Source organism: Xenopus laevis, chromosome 3S (genome assembly GCF_017654675.1).
Source record: "Xenopus laevis strain J_2021 chromosome 3S, Xenopus_laevis_v10.1, whole genome shotgun sequence".
NCBI lineage: Eukaryota > Metazoa > Chordata > Amphibia > Anura > Pipidae > Xenopus > Xenopus laevis.
In genome coordinates this window covers 16,001,940-16,026,248 of record NC_054376.1, presented here as the reverse complement: position 1 = coordinate 16,026,248, position 24,309 = coordinate 16,001,940, and the positions used below count along the sequence as shown (strand labels likewise).

At 42.0% G+C, this 24,309-nt stretch overlaps 1 protein-coding gene across 6 annotated transcripts in view; it reads right to left on the bottom strand.

Annotated features, from left to right (window-relative positions):
- LOC108712641 (calcium/calmodulin-dependent protein kinase type II subunit alpha) overlaps positions 1–24,309 on the bottom strand; it is a 120,350-nt gene that overhangs the window by 32,572 nt on the left and 63,469 nt on the right. For all 6 annotated transcript variants that reach the window (XM_018254955.2, XM_041588033.1, XM_018254957.2 and 3 more), the window contains exons 4-11: positions 18,606–18,660; positions 17,331–17,396; positions 15,545–15,617; positions 14,009–14,111; positions 13,516–13,599; positions 11,192–11,286; positions 8,365–8,487; positions 8,183–8,266 (exon numbers count right to left, since the gene is read on the bottom strand). In XM_018254955.2, coding sequence (XP_018110444.1) covers positions 8,183–8,266; positions 8,365–8,487; positions 11,192–11,286; positions 13,516–13,599; positions 14,009–14,111; positions 15,545–15,617; positions 17,331–17,396; positions 18,606–18,660 — 683 coding nt within the window. The remainder of the gene's footprint in view (positions 1–8,182; positions 8,267–8,364; positions 8,488–11,191; positions 11,287–13,515; positions 13,600–14,008; positions 14,112–15,544; positions 15,618–17,330; positions 17,397–18,605; positions 18,661–24,309) is intronic.

The following is a 24,309-nucleotide window of genomic DNA, read 5'->3' as shown; positions in this document are numbered from 1 at the left end:
GAAGTCTGCAGGGGTTTGAGGGACATTTTAGCTTAGGTAGCTTTGCTGGCTAGTAATCTACCTTCTACTGCAGTGCTCTGTATGTAGCTGCAGTGGGCAGCTGTCCTGCTTCTGATCTCATCTGCTGACTGCTGCAATAACAGTAGTCCTTGTAAGGACTGCTTTTATTTATTTTTTTGTTGTTTTACTACTACTACTACTACTACTATAAGAGCCCAGTGCTATTAGTCTAGCAGTGTTGGGGAGTGGGACTGGTGTGCTAATCTGCTGCTCCTAGTAGTTCAGCAGCACCAACTTTAATTTTTTTTTTTTAATATTCATTTTTTTTTTATTTTACTTTTTTTTATTTTACTACCGCTGTAGTAGTGTATAAGTTGACCTTTTAGGCATTATTTGCCCTGTAGGCATTATTTGCACACTGTTTTCTTCAACCCGCCATCTAGCTGTGTGACCTTGTTCACATTCTGTCTAAATATCCATAATATTACCGTCTCCAGAAAAAACACCGGAGTTACTTTTTTCAAGCAGCCATAATATATTTTACATAATCCGTATCCACCGCTGTAGTAGTGTATACGTTGACCTTGTAGGCATTATTTGCACACTGTTTTCTTCAACCCGCCATCTAGCTGTGTGACCTTGTTCACATTCTGTCTAAATATCCATAATATTACCGTCTCCAGAAAAAACACCGGAGTGACTTTTTTCAAGCAGCCATAATATATTTTACGTAATCCGTATCCACCGCTGTAGTAGTGTATACGTTGACCTTGTAGGCATTATTTGCACAGTGTTTTCTTCAACCCGCCATCTAGCTGTGTGACCTTGTTCACATTCTGTCTAAATATCCATAATATTACCGTCTCCAGAAAAAACACCGGAGTGACTTTTTTCAAGCAGCCATAATATATTTTACGTAATCCGTATCCACCGCTGTAGTAGTGTATACGTTGACCTTGTAGGCATTATTTGCACACTGTTTTCTTCAACCCGCCATCTAGCTGTGTGACCTTGTTCACATTCTGTCTAAATATCCATAATATTACCGTCTCCAGAAAAAACACCGGAGTGACTTTTTTCAAGCAGCATTCATATATTTTACGTAATCCGTATCCACCGCTGTAGTAGTGTATACGTTGACCTTGTAGGCATTATTTGCACACTGTTTTCTTCAACCCGCCATCTAGCTGTGTGACCTTGTTCACATTCTGTCTAAATATCCATAATATTACCGTCTCCAGAAAAAACACCGGAGTGACTTTTTTCAAGCAGCATTCATATATTTTACGTAATCCGTATCCACCGCTGTAGTAGTGTATACGTTGACCTTGTAGGCATTATTTGCACACTGTTTTCTTCAACCCGCCATCTAGCTGTGTGAGCTTGTTCACATTTTGTCTAAATATTGATAATATTATCGTCTCTAGAAAAACCACTTGAGTTACTTTTTTTCAAGCAGCATTCATATATTTTACGTAATCCGTATCCACCGCTGTAGTAGTGTATACGTTGACCTTGTAGGCATTATTTGCACACTGTTTTCTTCAACCCGCCATCTAGCTGTGTGACCTTGTTCACATTCTGTCTAAATATCCATAATATTACCGTCTCCAGAAAAAACACCGGAGTGACTTTTTTCAAGCAGCATTCATATATTTTACGTAATCCGTATCCACCGCTGTAGTAGTGTATACGTTGACCTTGTAGGCATTATTTGCACACTGTTTTCTTCAACCCGCCATCTAGCTGTGTGTATTATCGTTTCCAGAAAAACCAACTGAGTTTTTGTTGTTGTTGTTGTTTTTTAAAAAATAATGCCAGGCAAAGGCAGGCCGCCACGCAGAGGCCGTGCTAGGGGCCGTGCTGCTATGCAATCCTGTGGCCCTAGCAAATTGCCCAGTTTTAAAAAGCCAATGACCCTGAACTCCCAAAATGCTGAAGAGGTAGTTGACTGGCTTACACAGCACACCCCATCCTCTACCGTTTCTAACTTTACCACAACATCCTCCTCATCCTCCACTGCTATGGCCACCCCACGTAACACTTCCTCCACCACCGGTGCCCCTTCTTCACTGGGGTCAGAGGAGTTATTTTCCCATGAGTTTCTTGAACTGAGTAATGCGCAACCATTATTGCCAGAAGAAGATGAAGGAGATGAGGACCTTACACCAGATTTAATTCTGGCAGAGAACACGACAGAGATGGACATAATGAGTGATGAGGAGGAGGTCCCCGCTGCTGCTTCCTTCTGTGATGTGTCAGAAGAAATTGATGCATCTGAGGAGAATGATGATGAGGAGATTGATGTTTTGTGGGTGCCTAGTAGAAGAGAGCAAGAGGAGGGTAGTTCAGATGGAGAGACGGAGAGTCAGAGAGGCAGTAGGAGAATAAGACTTAGAAGAAGCAGGGAGGACAGCCCGCAGGGATCAGTAGGGCAACAACATGTATCGGCACCTGTGTTCAGCCGGCCAACGCACCCGCCATTGCCGCCAATGCCGCCAACTTCTACTGTTACCGCCAGATCGCACACTTCCAAAAAGTCAGCAGTGTGGGATTTTTTTAATGTGTGTGCCTCTGACAAAAGCATTGTAATTTGCAATGAGTGCAGTCAGAAACTGAGCCTTGGTAAGCCCAACAGCCACATAGGTACAACTTCTATGCGAAGGCACATGAGCGGCAAGCACAAAGCACTTTGGGAGCAACACCTCAAAGGCAACAGGCAAACTAAAAGCCACACTCCTTCTGGTCCAGCATCTTACTGCTCTACCTCTGCTCTCCTTGACCCGTCTGAACCACCCTCCACTCCGCCTTCCACCTTGACCACCTGTTCCCATTCCCAGTCATCTGCCACCAGCCAAGTTTCTGTGAAGGCCATGTTTGAGCGTAAGAAGCCAATGTCTGACTGTCACCCCCTTGCCCGGCGTCTGACAGCTGGCTTGTCTGCACTCTTAGCCCGCCAGCTTTTACCATACCAGCTGGTGGACTCTGAGGCCTTCCGCAAATTTGTAGCAATTGGGACACCGCAGTGGAAGGTACCCAGCCGCAATTTTTTTTCTAAAAAGGGAATACCACACCTGTACCAACATGTGCAGAGCCAAGTTACCGCATCTCTGTCACTTAGTGTTGGGCCAAAGGTCCATATGACTACTGACGCATGGTCCTCCAAGCATGGTCAGGGCAGGTATGTCACCTACACTGCCCACTGGGTGAACTTGGTAATGGCTGGGAAGCAGGGAATGGGTAGCTCAACAACAACAGTGGAGTTGGTGTCACCGCCACGGATTGCACGCGGTTCTGCCACCACCTCTACTCCTCCATCGCTCTCTACCTCGTCTTCTTCTTCTTCTTACTCTGCTGCTGGGTCCTCCTTCTCCTCCTCCACACCTGTGCACCCCCAGCTCCCCCTAGGCTATTCGACGTGCCAGGTACGCCGTTGTCACGCTGTCTTGGGGATGACGTGCCTGGAAAGCAAAAACCATACCGGATCTGTACTCCTGTCATCTCTGCAGTCACAGGCCGATCGGTGGCTGACCCCACACCAACTGCAGATCGGAAAAGTGGTGTGTGACAATGGAAGCAATCTGTTGGCAGCGTTGAGACTAGGCAATTTAACACATGTGCCCTGCATGGCACATGTGTTAAATTTAATAGTCCAACGTTTTGTCTCCAAGTACCCAGGATTCCAGGACGTTCTCACCCAGTCCAGAAAGGTGTCGGCCCATTTCAGACGTTCCTACACAGCCATGGCACGCCTTGCTGACATTCAGCAGCGCTACAACATGCCAGTCAGGCGTTTGATTTCTGACAGCCAGACTCGCTGGAATTCAACGCTCCTTATGTTGGAACGTCTGCTGCAACAACAAAGGGCCGTCAACGAGTACCTTTTTGAACTGGGTGGTAGGACTGGATCTGCACAGCTGGGGATTTTTTTCCCCCGTTACTGGGTGCTTATGCGCGATGCCTGCAGGCTCATGCGACCTTTTGAAGAGGTGACAAATATGGTCAGTCGCACCGAAGGCACCATCAGCGACCTAATACCCTTCGCTTTATTCCTGGAGCGTGCCGTGCGACGAGTGACAGATGAGGCTGTAGACCAGCGTGACGAGGAGCTGGAAGCGCACGATTTCTGGTCGGAATCACCAGAACGAACCCAGGCACCTGCTGCAACGCAGGGAGAGGTGCCAGAAGTGGAGTCAGAGGAGGAAGGTGGCTTTGTGGAGGAGGAGGAGGAGGACCAACAGGAGCAGGCTTCCCAGGGGGCTAGTGGTGACCTTTTGGGGACCCCTGGTCTTGTACGTGGCTGGGGGGAGGAGACCGTGGATGATGCATTCCTTGATAATGAGGAAGCGGAGATGGATAGCTCTGCATCCAACCTTGTGAGAATGGGGTCTTTCATGCTGTCATGCCTGTTGAAGGACCCCCGTATCAAGAGGCTTAAGGAGAAGGACCTGTACTGGGTCGCAACGCTACTAGACCCTCGGTACAAGCATAAAGTGTCAGAAATGTTACCAACATACCACAAGTCCGAAAAGATGCGGCATTTACAAACCAGCCTGCAAACATGTTGTACAATGCTTTTAAGGGTGATGTCACTTCAGGAACTCATCAACATTCCAGGGGCAGAGGTGCCAGTAATCCTGCCACGAGCACACCTGCAAGGACAAAGCCCTTTGGCCAGTCTGTAACGTCAGACATGCAAATGTTTTTCTGTCCAAGGCAGCGCCACAACCCTTCTGGATCCACCCTCAAAGAACGCCTCGACCGGCAGGTAGCGGACTACCTGGCATTAACTGCAGATATCGACACTCTGAGGAGCGATGAACCCCTGGACTACTGGGTGCGCAGGCTTGATCTGTGGCCAGAGCTGTCACAATTTGCCATGAACCTCTTGTCTTGCCCAGCCTCAAGTGTGCTCTCAGAAAGGACCTTCAGTGCAGCAGGAGGGATTGTAACTGAGAAGAGAACTCGCCTAGGTCACAAAAGTGTCGATTACCTGACCTTTATTAAAATGAATGAGGGGTGGATCTCGGAGGGTTACTGCACGCCGGAAGACTTGTTCTGACTTCTATGCAGCTGTCCTTCTCTTCAAGCCTCATGACTCCACACACAGCTGTCCTTTAGCGTCCTCCTCCTCCCTCCGCCACCGTTACAAACTAGGGTGCAAACCCTACTGGTTTAATTTTTTCTGGCCTCTGTGCTTCAGTGGCTGCAACCAAAAAAACTGGGCAAACAATGTCTACAAGGTCAACGTATGGCAAAAAATGACTATTTTCAGCATTTATATGGCATATTTTTTCTGGCAACTGTGCTTCAGTGGCTGCGTCCAAAAAAATGCATATTTTCAGCATTTATATGGCATAATTTTTCTGGCCTCTGTGCTTCAGTGGCTGCAACCAAAAAAATGCATATTTTCAGCATTTATATGGCATAATTTTTCTGGCAACTGTGCTTCAGTGGCTGCGACCAAAAAAATGACTATTTTCAGCATTTATATGGCATATTTTTTCTGGCCTCTGTGCTTCAGTGGCTGCGGCCAAAAAAACTGGGCAAACAATGCCTACAAGGTCAACAATGCCTACAAGGTCAACGTATGGCAAAAAATGACTATTTTCAGCATTTATATGGCATATTTTTTCTGGCAACTGTGCTTCAGTGGCTGCAACCAAAAAAACTGGGCAAACAATGTCTACAAGGTCAACGTATGGCGAAAAATGACTATTTTCAGCATTTATATGGCATATTTTTTCTGGCAACTGTGCTTCAGTGGCTGCGTCCAAAAAAACTGGGCAAACAATGCCTACAAGGTCAACGTATGGCAGTTGTTTAAAGAGAACAGTAGATTACTAGCCAGCAAAGCTACCTAAGCTAAAATGTCCCTCAAATCCCTGCAGACTTCTGTCCCTCCAATACAGAGCAGTATCAAGCAGATTACTAGCCAGCAAACTTACTATCATCTGTCCCTGAAATCACTAACAGCTCTCCCCCTACACTATCTCTTCCAAGCACACACAGGCAGATTTTTCAGATACATTTTTGCCCTTGATCCCCCTCTGGCATGCCACTGTCCAGGTCGTTGCACCCTTTAAACAACTTTAAAATCATTTTTCTGGCCAGAAATTTTTTTTTTAGATGTTAAAGTTCGCCTTCCCATTGAAGTCTATGGGGTTCGCGAACCGTTCGCGAACCGCTCGCGTTTTTGCGCAAGTTCGCGAATATGTTCGCGAACTTTTTTTCCGACGTTCGCTACATCCCTAAAGCCCAATCCTACTGCTGCTGCAATGACCCAGGTAGGAGCAATACACCTGTGTGATCATGGGGGAGAGGAGGCTGCTGGACGCCCACAGCGTTTAGGGAGTGGAGAAGTGAAGTCTGTTTGGACTTATTCCCCGCGCCTCATTTAAACAAGTAATCACGTAGCCGCAGTAGGAATATTTGGGCACATGGTTAGTGAAATGATCGTCTATACTGCTGCCTGTGTGCTGAAGGTGTTAGCAATAGACATGTACTGGAACATAGTGACGCACCGCCCTCGAATACTTCTTTAGTTTACTGTACTGGAACGTCAGTACGTCTATTGCACCTTCAGCCCTAAAGAAGTATGTGAGAGTGGTGCATCACTATATGCCAGCATGTGTCTATTGCTAACACCTTCAGCACACAGGCAGCAGTGTATAAGTGGCAGATCATTTCACTAATGTGCCCAAATATTACTGCTACGTGATTCCTGATTGCACTGTGCTGGCAGGCCGCATTATTATTAATTTCATAATGGAGGCTGAGGGCCAGTGTACATTTGAAAAAGGACTGACTTTGGACATGCCTGCATTAAAGTCTTGGAAGAGAAAAGGAATATTTTTGAGGGAAGCATTAGTAACATGGTGGCTGGACTGAGTGCTCTTAAAGGGGCTGAGAGATCTAAAGCCTTAAGGAAAATAGTTTTCATGTCTAATGACTTGGATGACATTGAGAATAACATTACCAGGGTTATGGCAGTTATACAGCCCTGGAAAGAGGTTTGTGATAATCGCAAGAGATTCCAGGAAATGGAGGAAAATAAACTGAAAATGTTGCTTAAAGACTTTTCCTTTTCTCAAGAGACTGTGATTCCTGGGAGTGGCAATGTGGGGCTTTTGTGTGCGGATTCCCAGGTCCCAGAGACTGTTTCAGTGTCCAGCACTAATGCCAGTATAAATGATGTGTGTGATGAGTGTGGCTGGTGTGAGCATGCCCAGTGCATTTGTGCCTGGTGCCAGTGTTTCTGCAGTGAGTGTGCCTGTTGCCAGTGTGTCAGGTGTGCAGTGTGGTTGCAGGGAGTACTAACATGGCTACAGGGAGTACTAACATAGCTTCACCACTGACTAATAAAACTGTATGTGATGCTGCAGTAAGAGAGAACGTAGCTGGTAAAAGCAGTGTCACAGAGGGTGCAGGGAATCCTCCTGTAAATAGTGAGAGTGTAGGGACACAAGGGAGGAGAAGTGTTTGGGATAGGAAGAGACTGTTTAGGCAGAATGTCCTGAGGTGGGTGTAAGTCAGACAACTAGGAGGAAGAATGAGGTGAAAATTAAGTGGGTTAAGGAGAGGAGTGAGTTCCAGGGGCGTAGGTTTGTAGCCAGAAATCTCATCAAAGAGTCATTGTGCTTTACCCCTGCAGATTTGTTTGGGCTGGTAAGTGTCACAGACACTGAGTTCGATCTGAGCTTCAAACTGTCTCAGGGGCTGGATGAGTTCTGGTGCAAATATGAGGGTAAGAGAGAAGCCCCAGAGTGGAATGGGTTTAGTGTGATTCCAGTCTCCCGGCCTGAGACCAAAACTGTGACCATTATGTTTAAGACAGTGTGTGTCCCCCCAGAAGATGTTATGGTCTGGCTAAAGACTGGCTAAAGAGGCAATGCACTGTCCTGTCCCCCCCTTACCCCACTGTATGATGAGGAGGGTTTCTGGATAGGAGGGTGGAAGGTACAGATCAAACTGCACATGAATTTCCATGTTCATTACATTCATTATTCAAAACCTCTTCTTCCTCCACCCATGCGAGGGCACAGCTGAGAACATTATGAACATTATTCTGAGCCAAGATAGGGTTCCATATCTATACAACCATGTTTAGGGCTTTAATTATGCATTTTTATCACTATACTTCTTGTAGTCCGACCAGAGTATATTGACTTATCCACCTTACCTTTAGCTTTCGTCTAGCATTGAACTTCTTCAGGCAGTCTACTGTCTCCTGTCTGTGCATACACGAAGCAACTGTTGAACGGTGCTGAAAGAATAGAAAGAACAAAGAGAGAGGAAAAAAATGAGCAGTGGCAGGACACAAACAAGATCAATTTTTCTCTGGTTGATAAAGGGGTGACTCACTGAGATCCATGGATGCTTCAGTGCTTCCGCTGCAGTAATTCTTTTAGATGGGTTAATGGTGAGCATCTTGTTAATGAGATCTTTGGCCTCTGGAGTGACGGTGTCCCACTCTGGGGAAGGAAACTAATAAAGAACAAATAAGTTCTGCACAACAAGGTGAAAGCGCAGCTGGGAAATTCTAGAAACCCAAAGCTGAGATTTAAGAATAGATTCAGTGTAAGTGATCCATTGGTTTAGAGGCAAAACCTTATTTCCAATTATTAGGAAGGCTCTGAGGGTCAATACAAGTACAGCATATTAAAGTTAAGGAACGTGTGCCTATTTTTTCTTTTAATTTTTAGGAGCCAATATCTTGACATAACAACTCGTGGCTCCCCTTTCTGTCTTTGCACAGCATTTGCAATGGGCAGCTCTTATGTTGTGAATGTCGTGGGAGGATGTCACTGTGGTTTGTGGCCTCCAATGTCAACCACAATATAGAAAGCCACCACTGCTGTTGCTGGAGACAGGGAACAAGGTTTTCTATTAAATGTAATATTTAAAAAAAAATATTAATGTAAAATTAGAGAGATGGAAGTGTGGGCATTGTAAGAATTCATCAACGCCCCCCCCCCAGCCTTCACAAGATGTATAGATGTGGGCAGAGTCGGACTGGACCACCGGGAAAAAAACTTGGTGGACCCCACTGACCCAGGCCTGCTTGGGAGTATACTGGGATGGAGGGGGCTTTCAGCTAGGGCAAGAGGCCCAGGACTGTGTGTAGGCCCTTGAGGAGGCAGCCCTGGTGGGCCAGATGCCCCAGTCTGATGCTGGATGCTGGGAGAAAATCTAGGTTGCAGTTGGGGGAAGGGGGAGCTTGTTTATACAGCACTCATTAACTCTATTGAAAAAAAACTGTTCTGGCACTAAGACTCCCTTAGTGCTCTCTTAAGGAGCCCTTGTGCTCTGCTCCTCGTGCAACATTATCAATCGTCAGAACTCCACTGTACTAGCCTTTGGGTCCAATGTGGGCTGTGCCTCCTGCACATCCAAGCTTACATGTCCAGATGACATGCAAGTTAGGGGGCAGATGGGAGATGCCAATGTACCCCTGCCCATCCCTCTTATATTGAGAGCTGACAGCACAGCCAGAACTTGATTCAAGGGGCATCCCACATTACAGGTAAGGCAGCACTGTGTGCACCAACTGCAGCTTATTTTTGTACACTGCATGGTGCTTTGTAAATGACCCCTACAGCTTTCTGTGTCAGAATAATCAGAAATAATGCATCATAACCTTTGTATGTCTTAGCACTGCACCCTGGTCTGTAGCAATCAATTTATTGTGCTCTGGCAGTCCTTATTTACAAAATGGATTTTCACTGCGGTTTTTGCTTCATTGCCAAGGATGCTCTAATTCATTGAAATGTACTACCGGCTTAGTTGCAATATTTCACAGGCAGACAAGCACTACACCGGATTAAAAGGATGCATGTTCTATGAGACAGGCTGCAGCATTGGTAACATTCTCTCAGCCTTAATGGGTTTTGCCCAGTGGATGAGCATGGACAAATCCATTTCAAAAGTATGGGCAGCAAGTGAAAAGCGAAGGGATCAGTTTACTGAGGGGCAGACATTCATTTGTATGGAATCCAAGCTATTTTACTAGATGTCCTTAGTGTAGGGGAAATGTTTGCCATTCCACATGCCACACTTGAGTCTACTAATATGTTACAAAAACATTTGCAGACCTATCAGTAACATGTAATAAAATAGCCTTTCAGGCAAGGCTTGCATTCAAACTTTACAGTCCCTTTAACACTGGAGAAGATGCCTATTTTTTGCAAAGTAAATTTGCAATTTAACATTGAGCAGTTACCCCAAAAATGTAAGATCTATAGCACTGATACCCTGTAACTTGCAATGCAGTTGCGCCTCTACAGCACAGAAAGGATCCATTGCTTTCTGATGATGCTCTAGTTCATTGAGTTTCATTTGTTAAAGTATATAGCATGAATTAACATTGACCAAATATCGATGCTTTTTATTATATATTTTTATTATAAAAAAGGGCAAATAAATGATGTTTTATTTATACTATAAATATTGCCCCTCCTAACCATGTAACTAGTACATTTATGTTAAGGGTCATTTATGTTAAGTTATGATGGTCACAGTCATTGGCACTAATTAAAGGTATTTGGGTCAAAAGAAACTCCTTGCACTTGCATTTATGAGGTTGCCAAATGAGTGGATCTTTTCCCCCAAATGCCCATGTACGATGGCTGGAATAAAAGCTGTCAGATGGGCCATCAGAGGGCCCCTTACAAGGACAGATACTGTAAACTTCCTCGTTGGTTTAAAGGGCCTAAATTAGATCTAAATCAGATTAAATCTTTATGTACTCTGCACCACTCAGCTTCTCCTTGCTCCTGTTCGAAATGAAGCACCTATTTATGCAGAACTCTGGCGTTACCTGAAGGAGACAGGATTTTCAAGGTTCCCACAGTGGACTGAGTCAATGAATGTAGCACACTTGCACCTAAAGATTCAGATGCAGGCTTCATATTGAAAGCAAGCACTGTAAGTGATGACAAAGGCATCTGAGTTGTACCATCCCATTCCCCTAATTCCTGACTTTTCTTTAACTGACTTTTACTAGGAAGGAGAATCCATTTAAATACCATCTCCTGCTGTCACAGTTGCTCTGAGATATAACAGAAATTGTATCGGCATTAAAAACGATTCCCTTTGCACCTTCAGATATCTAACCTATATTTTCGCTCCAGTATGCAACCATACGAGAGTAAATGGAGTTAAAGTATAAATGGTATATAGGGACACTTACATCATAAGCACCGGCTTTGATTTGCTGGTATAGTCTGTGTTGATCTTCATCCCAAAAAGGAGGGTAACCAACAAGTAAAATGTACAGAATAACCCCTGGGCAAGATTAAGAGAGAATTCATTAGTCAATAAACAAATATTGCTTTGCCCTTTAACTACATGCTTTTATCTGCACCCACATTTAGAATATAATCAGAGACGAGCTTGCCATAAGGCAAGCTGAGAAATCTGCAGGAGGTGGCAGTGCCCGGTTACCGAGGGTAGAAGCACCCCATGTAATCTGCATGGCTAGGGATGTAGCGAACGGCGGAAAAAATGTTCGCGAACATATTCGCGAACTTGCGTCCAAAAATGCGAACGGTTCGCGAACGTCGCGAACCCCATAGACTTCAATGGGAAGGCGAATTTTAAAAGCTAGAAAAGACATTTCTGGCCAGAAAAATGATTTTAAAGTTGTTTAAAGGGTGCAACGACCTGGACAGTGGCATGCCAGAGGGGGATCAAGGGCAAAAATGTATCTGAAAAATACATTGTTGACACAGCGCTGCGTTTTGTGCTGTAAAGGGCAGAAATCACACTACGTCACTCAGGTGATGTTTCTGGACACGGAATGTGAAAAAGCTCACACAGCTAGGTGGCACTTGGTTAAAGACTGGGCAAACAATGCCTGCAAGGGCAACGTATACAGTAGTGGATACGGAATATATTATTGCTGCTGTAAAAACATCACTCAGGTGATGTTTACGGACACGGAATTATTATTGTTATTTAGACAGAATGTGAAAAAGCTCACACAGCTAGGTGGCACTTGCATACCTCCCAACTGTCCCTCTTTTGACCACTCAACCCCCTGTCCCTCTTTTGTACTGGAAAGTCCCTCTTTTCTCTGCACTGAACAGCCAGAAAAAAACCAGTTTCTAACTTAATTGGCTTTTGGCAGAGAGCTCAGAACAGCTAACAGGTGCAAATAAGATACTTTGTAACAATTTTGACTCTGGTTTGTGCTGGTAGTGGTGAACTACTAGGAGGAGCAGCACACCAGTCCCTCTTTTCTCTGAACTGAACAGCCAGAAAAAAAACAGTTTCTAACTTAATTAGCTTTTGGCAGAGAGCTCAGAACAGCTAACAGGTGCAAATAAGATACTTTGTAACAATTTTGACTCTGGTTGGTGCTGGTAGTGGTGAACTACTAGGAGGAGCAGCACACCAGTCCCACTCCCCAACACAGCTAGACTAATAGCACTGGGCTCTTATAGTAGCAAAGTAAAAAAACAAAAAGGAAAATAAAAGCAGTCCTTACAAGGACTATTGGGTTACAGGCAGCAGTCAGCAGATGAGATCAGAAGCAGTGCCCACAGCAGCTACATACAGAGCACTGCAGTAGAAGGTAGATTACTAGTCAGCAAAGCTAACTAACCTAAACTCACTGTCCCTCAAATCCCTGGAGAGTTCTGTCCCTACAATACAGAGCAGTATCAAGTAGATTACTAGCCAGCAAAGTTACTATCAACTGTCCCTCAAATCACTAAACAGCTCTCTCCCTACACTAGCTCTTCCAAGCACACACAGGCAGAATGAAAAAACGCTGCAGGGCTTCAGTTTATATATGGAAGGGGAGTGGTCCAGGGGGTGTGGGGGTGGTCCAGGAGGGAGAGCTTCCTGATTGGCTGCCATGTATCTGCTGGTCTGGGGTGAGAGGTCAAAAATAAGCGCCAGCTAAGGCGAACCCAAATTGGCGAACGTCGGCGGACGCGAACAGCCGATGTTCGCGCGAATTAGTTCGCGGGCGAACAGTCCGTGACATCCCTATGCAGGGCATTGCCTGGCTGAAGCATCCTAAATTTAATAGCAATATTTATGGTTCTGCATCAATGAAATGTAGCACTTGCAAAAACACATGAGTTACAGGATAAAAGTACAAAAGCGATGACTGGCATAACTTAAAACTATATACTTCACGCCTTCTTCTTCTTCTACTTATTATTATTATTACTATAATCAAAAAACACACACACTGGATTGGAACTGCGTAGCAGAATTATTTCAAAAGTGGTACTGCAGGTGATTTATTCATTTCTCAACAGCAATAAATAAGAAGTGATTTACCCCCTGTTTCTTTATAGCAATTTTATTCAAGACAGCTGCTCAGCAGATATGCATGTGTCCCATTAATATTATTTTAATCTTAGAAATATAATTGTTTTCTTTAAAAAAAAATGGTATGTCAGCAAATGTGTGTTCTGCAGAGCACAAGGGATGATTTCTCTTTTGCTAAAGGAGTAAAGAATTATTATGTCAGAATCATTTATACAGCAGAAACTTTACCACAGGCCCAGAGATCCACAGCCTTTCCATAGGGGTCTTTCCTTAGAACTTCAGGAGAGAGATAGCCGGGCGTTCCTGCGAAGCCTGTGAGAACCAGATTTGTGTCAGTCACTAAACCAAAACACTGTCATGACCCCTCAGTAGGGTTTTAGGGCAGAAGTGGGCAAAATTACAAATTACTGAACGTACTATTAAATAGCAGATATATGTAGTATTTATGGCAGTAATGGCCATCTCATTCTGCCACCCCTCATTTTTGCATAGACCCCAGGTTGGATACTCCTGGTTGTATGTGTTTTTTCCTCTCTCAACAAGAAGTCCTGAGTACTTGTTTATCTAATTTAATTCTAAAGAATTTCAACTGTTTTGCAAACATCATCTTCCCACCACACCTGATAAAAACACCATTGTTTTTATGCAACAAAAGTGAAAAAATATTCATCTCCATGCTCATTAGGTAAGAATCTGGTTAGCTCTATACCATTGCACTTACCAAACCAAGCCTGTTGTTCACCTTCCACCTCAATGGCCAGTCCAAAATCTGCCAGTTTGACGGCTGCTCCCTTTAGTTTTGAAGCCAATAGAAGGTTCTCTGGCTGTGCAAGGTACAAAACAGGAAAACAAAACAATGTGTAACTTCCTAACACAAATGAAATTGTACATTGCTGCAACAGTTTAAGTAGTGAAGAATAGGAAGATTTAATCTCTGACGAGCCTAACCGACCGATATCTGGGTGCAAATCGGACAGATGCTGATCAGGCTGGTTTAAAAGTCCTGTTGGGCGAGGCCACATCAGCTCATTGATATGCTCCTCATTTTGACAGTCTGTATCCCTGTCATTCTGATCAAGGTGGGCATATTGGGGACCACACCAAATGAGCAGATGTCTCAGTGTAGGGCCAGCTTTTCTTGTGTTCTACCAACTTTCTCTGCTGTGGAAGAACCCTATGGATTATTTATGTATTTTGGTAGAAGTGACATAAATATTGTATCCTGGTTACAGTCAAAGAAAGTATATCAGTGGCAGGGGTGACCTCATCACTAGTGCAATGAGCGTAATAGAGCTTTCTGCACTAGGGATTTCCAAGTTAAAACCTGCCCCCTCATGGCAGGAGTGGCCCTCATAAGTGGTGCTCTTTGGTGAAAGTATTTAATAGTACTGTGCACAGTAAAGTGCACACTGAATTACAGTAGTATTCCATGATTGGGAGTGGTGTGGGTTCACCATTACAGATAACAGATTATAGGTTATAGTCAACTAAAATATTCTGCTAACTTGGTTGTAGAAAGTGGTGGAAGCATAAGGGAATTCGAGTAATCTTCCTGTATAGTGGTAAGCCATGGTGAAAGAATAGAAGCATTTCTGTAGTTACCAATGTAAACAGTGAAATACAACAGGACAGTGACCCTAGGGTCAGTTGTTTTAGAGGAAATTTTGAGCTTGAGGTAATGGTTTCTCTGAAGGACGGAGACAAAAATGGAGCACAAAACAGTCTCCTTTCAAGGTTCTTGGGCTGCTGCTGCCAGGTGCAGCAGTCATAATGGTAGAAATGACTGTAGGTACAACATAGCGCATCTGAAGTATGGTTGGGGTAGAAAAGTGAATTTTGGGTAAAGAACAGAATGAATTGTAATGTGCGGTATATAAACATGTCATGGTAAAAGGATAGAGTGAAGTAGTATGTGATGCCACTACAGAAGTTGTACATACACCATGTTGAACATATTTGTGTAGTTGCATCCCGATGAAAGAACTGAGACAGTAACAATCTATTACTGCTATACAGGAAATGGATAAACATCATGCAGATATAGATGTACTGGCACGTGGTGAAACCATATAGAGAAATGGAGTGTGCTCTCAGCATGAGGAATGTGTAGGTGACATGATGAAAGAATGATGGAAAGTTGAGGTGTGGGTGCCCAAGGAGGAACAATAGAGAGACCCAGAGAATGACACACGGCACATTGGTGACCAGGGTGTTTGCATAGAGGCAACTGCTGGATTCATAGTGCTGCTACCCTTACCTTCAGATCTCTGTGCACTACTCCCATCTGGTGACAATGCAGAACTGCTTCTAAAATTTGCTGAATGCAATGACTGCAAGACAAAAAAAAGCAATAACAAGATATTAAATCACTCTTATAGACTACTTGACAATTTCTTCTCCAGAGGCGTTATACTGTATTCTTCTACATGTTTTGAACTTGGTTAATTAATAAAAGAAAAGCACAGCCAACTGATGAAGTAATAGCACAAGTGACACTATGCCCTGACTTTTCAAGGCAAATCCAGTACCCCAATGAATTAAAAAAGCTTACACTGTAAATTCCACTGACCCACTGACCATTGACCAGTGTATTGACTGACTTATTCAGCATTGGACTGGGCCACTAGGGCACCTGGATAAAACCCGGTGGGCTTTGCCACCCCCAGATAAGAGACCCCAAATGAGGTGGATGCAGAGGGATGTGCACCAGTGTGGGCCTTCGGGTGTGTCTGGGGTGATTGGCCCATTTGGTGGCAACCTCAGATGGGCCGGGACATGTGCTTATTAATGCATTAATTTAACTATTTTTTGAGCTTATTATAGAGTAACATCAACTTTTGTATATAGGGATATATTTACTTAACGATCTATTACATACATGATACGTCCAACTGAGCTCCCTATTGTTCTTGGTGATACATGTATTAGACCCAGGGTAATATGAGTTTAAAGGAGAACTAAAGGAGAACTAAACCCTAAAAGATAATATGGCTAAAAATGGCATCTTTTTTATACTGAACTTATTGCACTAGCCTAAAGTTTCAGCTTGTCAATAGCAACAATGATTGTCACGGGGGGTCACCATCTTGGAAAGTGATGCCCAGTGGGCTCTAAGCAGATGTTGAGAAGCTAAGCTTAGGGGACATTGCAAGCAGAAATTGAGGTTTGTCTGTAATATACAGTAAGCTGATGCTACAAAGTTGATTATTAAATGCTGATGCTAATTGCACAGGTTTCTGCACTGCCATATAGTAATTATCTATATTAATCACTAATCAGCCTTATGCTATGACATTTATATTCTACGTGGACTCTATATTATGCATTGGTCCCTAAGCTCAGTAAGTGACAACAGCACAGAGCATGATGGGGAGATGGGGAGCTACTGGGGCATCTTTGGAGGCACATATCTTTACTGCTAAAGGGCTATGATTGCCTTGGGCTGGTACAGAAACCTAAAACATAATGTACAACATTTGGAATCTACTTCTTTAGTTACACTTTAGTTATCCTTTAAATAATGTTGTTGTTTTCAATAGAAGTAAAAGTTATGTTTCTGTCCATGACCCAATTAAACTACAGTAATTGTTGGAGAGGTGCAATATTTCTCTCTGTGGTGGTCTGTATAGGCCCCCAACATTTCCGATGGCAGCCCAGTGACACTTATTGAGAAATAAGAGCTCAGAATCACTCACACAAGCAGCTACATCTCCAAACCTCACCTGAGGCTGTTTTTTGGACCATAGCTGCTCATGGTTCACTGCAGGATAGGAAATACAGCCCTAGTCCAATACTGGCTAAATTCTATGCAAATATGGAAATGGTTGACTTCAGTGGGTTAGCATGTTTGTATGTGAATGTCACAAACAGGGGCATAAATACAGAGGAAGCAGAGCATGCGGCTGCAGGAGGGGGCAGGAGGTATAGTGGCCCATGAGACCCTAATTCATAATTCAAAAAATATTGGTAAAACAGGTCAACCCCTAGACATTTTGGGGGCCTGATCAATTATTTTATATTTAGTTACACCACTGGTCACAAACCTGGCATCTGCTTCACTGTAATATTCTCTGGCAACAATATCCTCAAACAGCTCTCCTCCTGTAACCCTGTAAAGAAAAACAATATAGAGAGAGAACAAGTAAGGTTAAAGGGGAAGCATACCATTACATTAATGTTTAGTGTGCTATATAGAAACCTACTGTTTTCCAATTGGTTTCCATTACTTGTTTATTATTAGTATAATAATTAGCCTTCCAATTCTAGCTTCTACAAGCCAGAAGCTCGAAGAAATGTTGTTGATTATCAGGGTCACAGGATATATATATATATATATATATATATATATATATATATATATATATAGATAGATATATATATATATATAGATAGATATATATAGATATATATATAAATATTCAAATTGGCCAAGCACTCCCATGCTCTATTGTTTTTTTTTCTTTTTATCCTGGCACTCTTAGCTGGGTTTTAGTGCATATTAACGGTAATAGGCTAGGCCTTTTAGCAACTGAATATAGATGAGCTAATAAAATGGAAATCCTCTACTGCACTTAAAATTCATCCATCTGAGTACAGACAGTGATATCCCTGTATTATACATAGTCTATTATAGATTTTCTTTATGTTTAAGAAATGGATTGTTACAAAAGAAAACCTCTTTCTATAAGTGGGGTTAACCTTTCATTTTGGTAATGCTACTGACACAAATTAATTGCAACTGCATTAAAATACCCTAAGTTGCAATGTTGGACTGACCTGCTCTAGAACACAAGTATTAACCATTTTCTACCTATTTCCAGGTTTTGCTTGTGTATCATTTATTCCCAGTAGCGAGAAACATAGGACAGAGTTAGTTTAGGCAACTTTTACAAATAACTTTAAAATCCTTTATAGAGTGCACCTTGAAAGTTTCTTAGAATTGTTTTTTCTTTCATTATGCAAAAATCTTTTTAGGTGGGGAAACATTTAAGTTCTGCAGGGTGTCATGAGTGGGGCTTTCTCTGTTTTGTGCTGGTAAGACCTAAAAGCACATCACAGCATGTGTAACGAAGAAATCCCAGCCCCTGAAACACTACAGGAGAAATTTAAGACCTGTAATGAGTTTTTATGCTTTTAAATCACCTTTAATTTAGTTATACATATACTATATGAGGGATAATTTATTTCCCTAAAGCTTAATACAGGCCCAGTTCTACACTGTTTGTCAGGCCGCAGTCTGGTCTAAGTTAAATTCTGACCAGAGCAGAATATGGTATGGAAATTAGACTGTATAAATATCTCAAACAGCAAAAACTTACAGATCAAACACCAGGTAATGGTGCCCTTCTTCGGAAATGCTGTCATGAAGTCTTACTGTTAAAAGACAGAAGTTCATTATTAATACATGAATCTATTTATTATACTATACACTAAATGGCCACTGATATGTTCATTTCATTATCATTTCTATTATAAGACCCTCATTTGGCTCCCAACAGGCAACATTTAGACTGCAGATGACCCACATGTAAGGTCCTATTTTTTATTTAACATGCCAGTGTATTCTAATCTTTTTTTTAATTAAAGGGGAAATAGATGTTCCATAGCAGTGTTGTGTCACCCAGATGACGATAGATTACAACACCCATCAATGTGCAGCTTTATTCCACTCTCTGTTCTTGGTTTTATAAAACCATTGCTGAAGGCAATCTTAACACTTTGGGGAGAATGTAATAAAAGTTGCAAAGAGAAGAACAATTTGTCCACATAAGAATAAAATTCACATTTCACAAAGTCTTCCTTTGACTGTTATTGCATTGCGAATTTTAATTGTGCATTGGGCACTTTTAAGAAGTGCTTGAAGGTGTTATAATCTTTTGGACAAATGTAACAACTTTTTCAGTAAGATATTCTATTGCATTCACTGCACACTGGAGCAAACTATAAAATTTGCAATCTTTCTTCCACTGTCAGAAATGGCCATTAAACAGATTCTGGGTTTGCAAAAGTTTTATTACATTCACATAAAGGAAAATTTGTTTGCATAAAGGCATACATTTTCACCCTGCAACTATTTCTGTTGTTACCAAATTACATTTCATTACTCCAATAAACTTTTCCGGTGGATGCACCAATCATGATGCGGGGCAGCCTGAGAGATTATAGACTTGATGTTGTCAAATCCCAAACATGGTTAATTTAGAAGAGGTGTATGTTTTTTATTGTGCAGTGATGTGATCTTGGGGGTTGCTCTTTGCTAAATTTTCTTCTCAGCCTCTTACACTGGCAACAAGTAATTCAATAAGATTTTTATCCTTTTTTTATGGAATATCAACACAATCCAGATGTTTTATGCTATTCCCCAGTCTGACCCAATTACTCCCAGGCTGGTGCCCACACCGTTCCCACCAAAAAAAAGGGATGTTTGAAAGACCTGCACTTATGTCCAGACCTCTTCAAATCTCAGCATCCCAGCATCCCAGCAAACAATACGTTTGTAGGATTTTTTATGTAACCTTCAGAGCTACAAAAGCAAGAACCAGACTCATTGTAATGTAATTTTAGAATTACAAAGGTCATTACTAGTTAGAAATATTGGGCCAGGAGCTGTTTCATGCACAGAGGAGAAGGTCTATTCTGTTTTACATGGATTAACTTCCTTAGCCTTGCTTTAAATGGGATTTGATTTGAATTAAACTAAAGTGACATTTATCCTACAGGGTATTCCTTAAAATTTCCATTTTAAGAGCACAATTGGATTTTCTTCCCAGGATTCCTGGGAATTCCATAAAATTAATGGGAGGGTCTCCTGGCATATGAATCCTTTTCAAGTATATAGGAGACTGGCTTTATGTATCCAGTACCCTGTGAGCAAAGACTCCTCGCACAAGAGTTGCAAGCTAGATATTGTTCTCAGCTAAATAAACACTGTGCTTTATCAGCCTTAGTAGGTCCTTCATGACTGATATATGGCCAAAAACTGGCAGATATCATATGGACAGTTTAGGAAATCCTATCATTCAATGACCGCATTAGCTTGTTGATGCACTCATTTCCATAGGCCCCAATTATGATTTAATCACTGTCCAGGAGCCAGACAATTGGATAACCCTGATTTTGGCCACAGTGTTGCTGGTCAATTTAGGTAAATATCTGATCATTTGGCCAACACTTCGCCAAAAAAACAGATACATGAAGAATAGGCTGATTGGGTGAATGTCCTATGTCAAAGCTCTCTGTTAGCCATAGCACTCCCAAGGTTAGGACAACTACCATTCTAATGAAATCTGTAGGAATGTCTTGAGGTACCTGGGCTGTGCAGTGATGGGCGAATCTGACCCATTTCACTTCGCCAAAAATTCAGAAATGCCAAAAAGACGCCCGGTGTGGGGCTTCAAATTATTTTTTCTGCGCAACAATTTATTTCACCCATTGGAGTCTATGGCCCTTGGAGAAAAATTCACTAGTCCTGTCTATTACTTTGCTGCAGATATCTTAAATGAACACTAAACTTTACTTCTTGTACACATATGGATCACTTACTGGATCTCTGTGTTTCTAAATCTTCTTTGCTTTGGAGGCCTGCAAATTGCCCAAGCCTAGTACATGTAACCCATCCCTGGGTGTGCTATAGAATAATAGTAATGGTGTGATACAGGTGTATGCTGCTGACAGTGTACCCAGTATTGCTGCCACCATTTGGCCCAGTTTAATCCAGGGCGCAATGGGGGTGGGGCTGTGATGCTGTGGGGATGGGTTGTGATATGTGTTTTGATGTGACGATCGCCGCTTCAATCTTAGGGAATCCTGCCTGTTTTTGCTAATTTGGAGAACCAAGCAGTTTTGACTAGAGCAGCCCTGGGCTGTCTGGGTCAAAACCTGTACAGGTGGTAAGCCTAGTACTTAGTTACCCCTACACTAACCAGTGGATTCGCAAATTGCTTTCTGAATACATACCAACCAGATTGCAATAAACTGCAGGCTAGTTGCTTCTTCAAACAGCAAACTATGTTATTGAAACACAGGTAACTGATCTGTATCACAGCATTTAGACAGTGGAATCTTCAAGCACATTCAATTCATTCAGTGGACAACCTTCACACTTTTCAGATAGGTCCCTCTTAGGGGGTAGTACAACCTGTCTTGGTGATTCTTCCCCAGCACCAGGAATGCCACAGGGTATCTTGCTCCTTAGCTCAACCACTCGTGTCCCTGTTTGGCGGCTGGATCACCACAAGGGTGCTAAACCCAACTACTCTCCTTTGAGTGAATAGCTGTACAAACTATTACTACTGAACTAAAACTTTTCCAATCTCGATCTGACATGTGTTCAGACCCAATCCTGTACCCACCTGAGAATGTGTACTCTCCCTTTTATATTGTATACACTGCCACTGGCAAATACTGAATTACTGTTGCATCACTTTTACCCTGAAAGCTCACTAAAGACCGCCTTAGGTGTCCAAAGAAAAGGGGCAATTGCTTGAGAAATTATATCTAATTCTCAGGGTCTCTACATACAGAAGTAACAACACTGTCTGTGTGAGTTAACCTTTAAAAGAAAATACTAACCACTTACTATCGACTTATAAACAACTTACAGTATACTGTATAGAGAATAATTTAGACAGGTCATAAAAATCTAACATCAATTCTAATTTATATAGTGCTGGTACGTAAAGCTTTGCATTAATTTATAACAAACAGGGGTCTTACAATAATTTAACAAACAAGGGTTACTGAATAAAAATGGGGCCTGTTCAAAAGAGCTTACAATCCTTATACTAAGCATATTGCTGCTACATTTCAATTATTTCACTGTTTGCTATAAATACCCCAATTAAAGCTGTGGCTGATTACGTAACCGTGTTTCCACTATGCTTAGATGGTCTTTGTAAAACCCACCCCAGTACCATGGAAAACCCCTGACTGTGAGAGGAGGACAAGGTAGGAGGGAGATCCCATACATTGACAGGTTAATAACAGATTTAGAGACATTTAACAACAAAGGGAAATACTAGTTCATTTCTATCCTCTGACATCCAGTTGTATGCTGTGTGCCTGGTAATTAGCTTTCAGTGTTAATTGTGGTGTAATTCGTCCATCATGCCTACTACATTTACACAATGAAGAACCTAAATAAATCCCAAAGCAGCCACTGTGATTAGGAATTTTCAGCTATCAATGTACAATTTAGTTTGTTACATTCATTGGAACTTTGATTTTAGCTCCTTTTCTTCATTTAAGGATGGCTTACGGCATATTATCTTGATTCTTGGATTTTCCCACAAGACCTTTTTTAAAGTGTTGTATCACTTTTTCCATATAATTGTATGTTGAAAATAATTAAAACTAAACTATCCAAATTGATAAACTGGTTGAAGTTTTTCCAAATGTTTTTTTAAGCTTCTGCAGTCAGTGTATCATTGAAATGTGTTCACCTGCTCTAGCAAACGCCACATTATTTCTGGTGGGGAGGTTGAAAAAAAAACAGTAGAATTGGAAAGCAGCTAAATTTAATGAACCAGAAAAGCATTACTGCATTGACATATGATTTACAATACATTTCCATATAGGATATAGCAAGTAGGAGCTATAACACTATGGGGCCAATTCACTAACCGGCGAAAATTCGCCAGCGCTGGCTTCGCACACATCGCAACACTTCGCCAGGCGTAAATTCTCCTGGACAACGCTAATTCACGAAGATCCAAAGTTGCGTACAGGGTACCAAATGCTGGCAAAATTACGCCAGCCAAATTACGCTTAACAGTTCGAAGTTACGCTAGCGTTGGCTAATTAGTATATGGCGTGCAGTTAAAGTACAATGGCCGTTTATGCTGCAGCAAATACATTAAACTACACAAGGCCAGGGAACCTTAATAAAATAAAATAGCTTGTTATAATACCCTACACATTATAGTTTAGGTGCCAAATGTTAGCAAATGTAGGGGGGAAGGAGGGTGCCCCAAAAAAAAATTACGATCTTTTTCAGTCAATCACCCTTTAAAGAATTTTCAACTTTTTTTTTAGGAACTCGTATCTACTCTATTGCACTTCACCTGGTCTGAGGTGGCGAAGGCAAGTCTGGCGATAGAGGTTATGGTCAGTAAAATCAAAAACTGAATTTGCATAGTAACGCTCTTTCGCCAGACCGAAAATTCACCTGGTGTTAGAGTGCGAAGTTGCGCCAGAGTCTATCTCCTTGGCGAAATTACGCCATCGAAATTATGCCAGCTACCATTAGTACCAAACCAGAATGATCGGGACCTGGGTTTTTCCGGATAACAGATCTACTAGAAAATCATGTAAGCGTTAAATAAACCAAATAGGATGATTTTGCTTTTAGTAAGGATTAATCATATCTTAGTTTGGATCAAGTACAAGGTACTGTTTTATTATTACAGAAAAAAAGAAAATAATTTTTAAAAATTTGGATTGTTTAGTAGGGATGGGCGAATTTTTTTGCCAGGCGCGAATTCTCTGCAAATCTCCACGTTTCATGTTCCTGTGTCAAAGGTTTTTTTTTTGTTTTGTTTTTTGGCGCAGGCGACAGAATTTAGATGCTGTAGACAATTAATGGACGCCCATTGACTTTGACACCAGCGCCCATTTGAAAGCCAAAATCGCTGTTTCGCAAATTTTTCACCCGTTTCTCAAATTTTGCGGGACATTCATGAAATTTTTGTCGAAACGGGACAAATTCGCCCATCCCTATTGTTTAGATAATGGGCTTCTTGATAATGCATCCCCCACCTGTACTATGATTCCCACTCCAAAACTAGAAGTAAAGATATGAGATCATTATCCGGGAACCAATTATCCAGAAAGCTCCAAATTACAGAAAGCCCGTCTCCCATAGACTCCATTATATCCAAATAATCCAAATTTTAAAAAATTATTTCGTTTTTCTCTGTAATAATAAAACAGTACCTGTTACTTGATCCAAACTAAGATATGATTAATCCTTACTGAAAGCAAAATCATCCTATTTGGTTTATTTAATGCTTACATGATTTTATA